Source organism: Montipora foliosa, chromosome 1 (assembly GCF_036669935.1).
Source record: "Montipora foliosa isolate CH-2021 chromosome 1, ASM3666993v2, whole genome shotgun sequence".
Taxonomy (NCBI): domain Eukaryota; kingdom Metazoa; phylum Cnidaria; class Anthozoa; order Scleractinia; family Acroporidae; genus Montipora; species Montipora foliosa.
The window spans coordinates 32,284,821-32,292,320 of record NC_090869.1 but is presented as its reverse complement, the minus strand read 5'-3'; the positions used below and the strand labels follow the sequence as shown (position 1 = coordinate 32,292,320).

Here is a 7,500-nt window from a genome sequence, read left to right as displayed (position 1 = left end):
CTTCATCCACAAACTCGTACTCATATCCTCCAAAACGGGCCTGAATTTCATTTTCATCATCGTATAAATCTTCCTCTTCAAATTGGCCATCTTCTTCCGAATCCTCCTCGGAGTCGACGTCTACATAGACTTGTACGACCTCCTCGATGTCTACATAGACATCATCTACGACCTCCATTTCCGTCTTGTGCGATGGAATCGAAAGTGAAAATTGCCACGATCGACGGGGAAAACCGGGATCAGCTGTTGCGATTGGCTACCTTGAAGAAAGAGATTTTAACACTGAAGAGATCTCAGGTTCGCCACCAATCACACCACACCACTTCATCATTACTATGCACTTTCACTTTCAGCAAACCGCACTAGTTGTGACTCTTTTTTTCTTTCTTGCTTCTTTGCTCTCGACTAAATAAATGGACCCGGAGGAGGAGCAGATTCAATTCGTTGCAGCGTTGGAGGCTTTGATTTCGAGTTTGAAGACGAGTTGTCCATGGGTAAACTTGTCCCATTTGTCTGATTGCGATGCGAAATCGCGTGCACACAACATGCGGCCATCGCTTCTGCGAGGAAGACCTTGTTATTTAATTCGTATTCACCCGACAGCTCACTGCACACCTTTCAGCTGAAATAAAATTCAGCAAAGGTATATTTAGATTTCTCTTTTTACTATATCAGTATATGGTGCGATTAAGGAAGAACGACCGACCACTGTCGTTTACCAACGTCAATAACGAAATTAATTCACTAGCTCTCCGCGAACTACCTGCAAGTCAATGATTCAGGTTATGAAATGGGAAAATATCGCAAAATTTGACACCTATTGCTTATTGATTAATATCTTAGGTGCTACATTGGACCGTGACAGTCACGCGTAAGATAGCATTTCCGCGTAACGAAGGATGTAAAATTCTAAATCAGCTGCCTTACATGTTGTGCATACGTCATTACAACAGTCTTGCAATAAACATCCCATCTCCTCTCTTCATTATGGTAGTCCAAAGATGTAATCTGGTCCCAGCTACCGCCAAATTCTGGGCAGACTTTCATATACCGGACTAGTATATATGGGTTATTGACCAAGCGTAAATGGCTGTATATTGGCCAAGTTCTTTTTTTTTTTGCGTGTTTATGGACCGAGAGGTCCATAAACACGCAAAAAAAGAACAAGGCCAATATCCAGCCATCTTGACCCAACAAGCTTGGTCAATAAAGGATTTATTATATGGGATAAAACACCAAAAAAACGATCTTTGATCTTGCGGGACCAAGCGAGAAATCCCGAGTGGGCAGTATAGCTCCATCTTGCCAGCTCAGGTAGTCAATCAAAGTGCGGCATTTGGTTCATCTTGCCCGTTCACGGAGCTAGTCATATAATAAATAGGTTTATCCAAGCCTAAAAGCGGAGCTCCCGTCTCTAGCCCCAGAAAGCAATATAGTGTATATGGAAATAATTATGCTTCTGCATAAAGTACAAAATTAATTGTCGTTAGTTTATAGTTACAGTCACAGTGATCAAACACCTCTTGGCTGACAGCAGTAAACAAACAAACCTTGTCAACAATAACCAACAATTTCAATCAAAACTAAAACTGAATTACATGCGCAGTAGACCCACAGAAATCTGTTTCACAACATTTCCCGTTTGACTGATGCAGCGGCACCCAACGTCAATTTTCAAAAAATATCTGTTCGGAAGACGATTTGAGATCTAGAATTTTCGGAACATTTGCTGTAAAATTCCTTGCTTGCCTGCCTGTCCTAGGATTTTCGAACATCTAAAACATGGTATAATTGCCCATTTTAAACGGATTTTTACCGTAAAAAGGTCACCTAGAATTTTCGGGAGCCTTTTTTCTGGTTGAAATCTTCGAAAAGGTAAGTTTTGATCCCTATAATTTGCGGATCACTAGACTTTCAGCTAGGGAATCCGAACAGATGAAAAATTTTTAGGAGATAAAAATATGCCTATACCTACCGTTTGAACACTAAAATACGTTAAACAATGCTATGTTTAAGTGGTTTTGAGCTATATTATCGTTGGGTGCTGACTGATAATCTTACACACTCTCTCTACAGTTCAGAAAAACAGCAAAAAAAATACCATTTAAAAAGTCAAGCTAAAGCGTAGTAATTCGCTTACTCGACTGCAATTTCACAGTCAAACAAAGCAGCTCACGACTTGACATCCATTTCACACAGAAAGCCTATAAAACGAAAGGTATCATAATTTAGTGTCGACAGTCGCCACTGTAATGATGAAATTCAGTTCCAAATAAGCAACCGTAGCCGGCCACAAAACCGCGTGACAAACAAGAGAAACGATTGTTGTAACTCAATCGCTGTTGGAGATTTTGCCGAAAACCGCATTTTAAAGTCTTATCTAGCCAAAAAGAACCTAAACTGTAGCAAAAATTGCTTAGAAGTGCATTCGTTGCAGATAAATGTACTACAATCCAATATAAATTTATAAGGCGCCGAGAGTTCGGTAGAAACTGACAAGAAAACTCGCCAATGATATCTGCTGTAAGCTTGAATCAGTTGTTGAATGGCGGCGTGGTTGTTGAAATATGCCAGAATCTCTGCATGTCAACACGGAATGGCAAACGTTTTCAGGCCTTCTTGGGTGTGACTAATAAAAGTGGGACGGGGACGTGGCACTCGGGACGTGGGGACGCGGGGACGCGGGGACGCGGACACGGGGACGTGGAGACTTGAGACTTGGGGACTTGGGAAGTGGTGACGCGGGACGTGGGGACGCGGGGACTCGGGGAGGTGGGGCGCGAGGACGTCGGAACTCGGAGACGCGCGGGGGTTCGAGGACGTGATAAACAAATCACACCTGACTTTTGCGCTGAATTGGTAGAATACACTTTTTGATGGTCAAGTATAAAATAATCTAATATGCTGGAGAGTTTGTCAGACCAGTAGCTGATTATTTCCAGCGTCCATGGTTCCTCCTTGCCTATTTTACCGTGAGAGCCCTGGGTACAGAATAGTTTTATCGCAGGGGGTCTTAAACGTCTTGGGCAGCCATGGAGGACTTTCCTGAAGTAAACATAACCATCTAAATTAGCGAGGATACGGCACGGATGTTCAAGGATTGACAAGAAAACTCAGTTACTTACCAGGAAAGTCCTCCATGGCTACCCACGACGTTTAAGACCCCCTGTGTTGAAACTATTCTGTATCCAGAGCTCTCACGGTAAAATAGGCAAGGAGGAACCATGGACGCTGGAAATCATCAGCTACTGGTCTGACAAACTCTCCATGTTATTAGATTATGCGATAATTTTACACTTGACCGTCAAAAATTGTATTTTACCAATTCAGCGCAGAAGTCAGCTGTTATTTGTCTATCACGTCCTCGAATGAGAATTAGACTTCGTAAAGCCCACATGAGTCGGGATTTTGACATCCACAACGGTGCCTAGGGTGAGAAATTTGGTTCGATTGCCATCGTCGAAAGTTGAGAGGGCCTGGGAATGAGTGATGAGTGATGTACCATCTTGGAGATACCCAGAAAGCAAGTTTCCCGCGTCCAAGGATGGCTGAGCGAAAGTTAGGGAGTATCGTGCCGCTTTTTTTAAGCAAAAATGTTGTTTTTTTGCCCATCACTGCTCTATCGTATCGTATAACAGAACGTAATTTTTCCTTTAGGTTTGAGAAGAAATATTCGAACCAAAGCTCATTTAGATCAAAAGTTTCTCCCTACTTACATGTCTTCACTAGATGCCGCCCTGCCACAAGTTTTGGAATGGATATTCTCTGTGTTTATAGATTTGCTATTATACTCCAACTATCAAATAAAATGAAATTCTGTTCAATTCTGGACCTCAGTTACAAACATCAAGTTGATGAAAGCAGAATACAACCTATTCCAGTCGTGACATGCAAATGAATTCAGAAACCTGTGCCAAATCTCACCAAACAATGACAAGTAGTGCTTTAATATTCTTACCTTTTGATACTTTCTATGTTAACTTTTAAATAATTCTACGCTATAAATACCACCAAGTTTGTGCATTAACCCCTCTTGATCAAGATTAAAAAAAGTGGGGGGGGGGGGGGGCAGCACCAAGCTGGGGTTTGAGTTATAAGCACTGAGAGCTAAAATTAAGAATGTTTTTAATAGGTTGTATTGTTACTATGGGAACCTATTGTGACACGAAACTGACACCAACGTGTTCACCAATGATAGGCCAGTTGTTTGATACCAGGATTGTTGCATCAACTGATATCGAGTGGTTATGTGGTTATCATTATCCACAACGGTTACTCCTACGTCATAGACCGCGTAGACTTTCTAGTTGATGATGGTTTCATAAAATTTTCATAGTTTTAAAAATCTTTCGTTCTCAAAACATCTTGAATGTGTCTCTGTAATAATTACTATCGCAAAAATAAAAGTAAAATCTCCATTGTTACAGGTTTATGGCAAGGGCCTTTCAAACAACTTTTTTGCTGAACCATCTCCAGAGGACCATTGGTCCAAGAATTTTGCAGCTCTCTCTATTCATCGTCGCAAAGATTGGGCTGTGACAAAGAAGGACTTTAACAGGTTTGTCTGGGACTTTGATGGAATACTGAACGAAAATGCCCACGGTATCTTTCAAAGTCATGGCGCAATGCTAATAGCTCACAGCGAGGAGTCTGTAAAGGCACATAACATTAATTAACGTAAGTCAGGGATGGGACTGGACGAAAATTCCTGGTGCCACAACAATGAACCTCACCCTCAAGGAAACACTGCTGAAGGAAGCAAGACATTTTAGTCCATGGTCTTATGCTGGAGGAGTTACCTTCAAAGGGATAGAAACTTTTTCGGGCGGAGCGTTTGGTATGGACTTCCATCAACAGGATTACCAGGGCGTACAGAACGGTAGCGACAGGGTGGCACAAACAACCCCTTTTTCAGGAAAGGTTGCAGAGTCCAAGTTCAGCTCCAGCCCGAGTTGAGAGAAAGGATAGTCAAACTGGGAAGATTGATTACGTGACTATTGTTGAAACAAAAGGGAACAGCTACTTCATTCCACGTTCGAGTGCTTCAAGTCTGAAATTTCCACCTACGAACCAACCATCGCAAACTCCGTTAACCGGTTATTACGCTACCTACTGGCGCTTGACCACAGGTCCCCGAACGCGGCAACTATGAGTACGTAGTTTATGTAAATACACCATCATATCCACAACCTGCAGAGGTCTTCTGGGAATATCACCGAAGATACCCTCATGAAAAGCCGGCATGTAAAGTTCTAAGGCAGGATCACGAGGCGCACGTGGTGAACTTCTTGAGATAACACCAGCACGCTGGACATGGATATGGCCCGTCTATAGTTACGTCATATTTAAGTTCAAGCCAAATGTTCCTTATGGTCCAATCACAGAAGTCACCAATCAGTCTCGCATTATAATAAAAGAGTATCATAAGTTTGTCTAAGAATGAGGTACCCTGACTTGGATTTTCCCAGTTTCACACGAATTGAGAGCCTTAGAAGATAACGAGATGTTCTACATGGAAAGCGAGGAGGTCGAAGTAAACGCGACATTAAGGAGGAACGTGAACAGGATACTTCCAACGCAGCCAGTGGTACATGGATTGCCAGATATGCGATGGTTATGGCTACGTCCCAGAAGTTCGAGTGTAACCTTTATGTTCTCCTGGCTCAGCCAAGGGAAACAAAATTGTCTTCGCCAACCTTAAGAATGGATTCAGCGTTGAACTGAAGTTAAGAAAATAAGGTCCAGTTGTATTAAATGCACTTGAATAAACACGAAAATAAGTTATTGACCTGCATAAGGAAATGCAGTGGGTAGCTGTAGGGCATGGTAAAAGGGGATGTATGGCAACCACGTTTAACATAAATTACCTTCAATTATGCAAATATATGTAATGTCCCCTACCCTTAAACTGCTAATTGTAACAGTGACAAACAAGAAAGGCAATAAAGGCTATTGACGTTAAACTGCTGTTTTTTCTTTTCATTTAAATTTAATTAATTAATACAATATAAGAATCAGCGATGATGCTTAGTCATAATGTTAGAACCTTTTTGACCAAAAACGCATCAAAATTGCCTCGATATTACTCATAGTTACAGAGATGGAAATCTCTAATCGCTCACTGCTTAAGGGCCGCGCGTTTACCTACCCCAGGGACAACTCCATCCAGTATCCATGACCAACGTGCACAAACAGGTACGATTCGTCAATGTAGGCTCTCGAGTCGTACCGGCGTCCATGCACCATATCATCATCATCATTTTATCTCAATATTCAATTTAACAAATTGAAGAAATACACAGCCCACATATAGCAAACCAAATCGCATTTAGCAAATTAGATTCATAGTAAGACAGGTAAATAAATAAATAAATAAATAAATAAAATAAAAGAAAATAAAGTAAAATAAAAATAAAATAAATAGGTATACACATACATTCACAGATAGTTAGCATTTACATAGAGCAAGAACCTATAAGAAGACGTGAAACATAAGGAAGTAATAATAATAGCTAGGGTGTGATTAATGATAACCAGTAATTTTTAAGATTAACGTTGAGACCTCAACATAATCATCCTCATCACCAAGCACCACAAGTAAAAATTGGTAAATTAAGTTTTTTTCCTTGTTTGTGCAAGTCAGGCTTCAGGCAATTCCATAGCTTAGCTGTTCGCTTTTAGCGAAGATTTAAACTTATTAGGCAATTTTTGATTTTCCCTCTTGGATTAGCAAGTTATTGTTTTCGACGCTCATGAGAATTATCCAAAATGGCCTTTAATGATTACTTGAAGATTGTTAACAATAGATTAACAAGAGCTATACGTGAAAAGTTCAAAGTCCTCTGCGTAGGGCAACTCTGGTCTGCACAAAATAAACCCGCGACACGTGTAATTTGACAGTAGAAGGAGGAATACCGACAAGCAACCGTCTCAGTCTCTTTGCACAACAACAAGATGGATTCCTTACACGGTAAGTTGCTTTCTCTAATATCAAATGCTTATGAAGAGTTATATCATCTGGGGCCGGTTGCTCGAAGCCTGGTTAGCGCTAGCCGTTGGTTAAGATGTATCAAAACCTATAGGTTTCCATGGTATTTAACGCTGGTTAGTGCTAACCATGCTTCGAGCAACCCGGGCCTGGACGCTAAACAAAGGAAATCTCAACCAAGGCCGACAGCGCTCAAATCGTAGCGACAAGAGACCGCAGCGACAAGAGACAAGCAGCTCTGCGACTCCGTTTCCATTTCCGATAGCGACTTGAAGTTTTGAAATAAGCGTCGGCACGCGACATCTTCGAGAGCACCTTGTGTAGTGTATAACAGGGTATAAGATTTGAAGTACATGCAGACTTTCTGTCGCCGATTTAATATAACGCCCTCGCCACAGTGAAACACTACAGGTGCTCGACTTTCCATTAAATACTCATTGCGATCGTCAAAAGTGTTAGTGGTCGTTAGTGGTTTGATGTTAGAAAGACTCCAAAGTCCAAGTTGATATAGA

The 7,500-nt window shown here is 41.3% G+C and overlaps 2 protein-coding genes and 1 pseudogene across 2 annotated transcripts in view; 2 read left to right on the top strand and 1 right to left on the bottom strand.

Moving 5' to 3' along the window:
- LOC137996766 (TNF receptor-associated factor 4-like) overlaps nucleotides 1–791 on the bottom strand; it is a 16,522-nt gene extending 15,731 nt beyond the window's left edge. Inside the window, exon 1 of the mRNA XM_068842348.1 lies at nucleotides 1–791. This exon is cut by the window's left edge and continues 109 nt beyond it. Within this exon, the coding sequence (XP_068698449.1) occupies nucleotides 1–178 (178 nt within the window). The 5' untranslated portion in view covers nucleotides 179–791.
- On the top strand, nucleotides 414–5,738 carry LOC138013038 (chondroitin sulfate ABC exolyase-like; annotated as a pseudogene).
- A 1,119-nt stretch (nucleotides 5,739–6,857) lies between these two features.
- LOC137977038 (uncharacterized) overlaps nucleotides 6,858–7,500 on the top strand; it is a 20,623-nt gene continuing 19,980 nt past the window's right edge. The window contains exon 1 of the mRNA XM_068824338.1: nucleotides 6,858–6,970. Within this exon, the coding sequence (XP_068680439.1) occupies nucleotides 6,955–6,970 (16 nt within the window). The 5' untranslated portion in view covers nucleotides 6,858–6,954. The remainder of the gene's footprint in view (nucleotides 6,971–7,500) is intronic.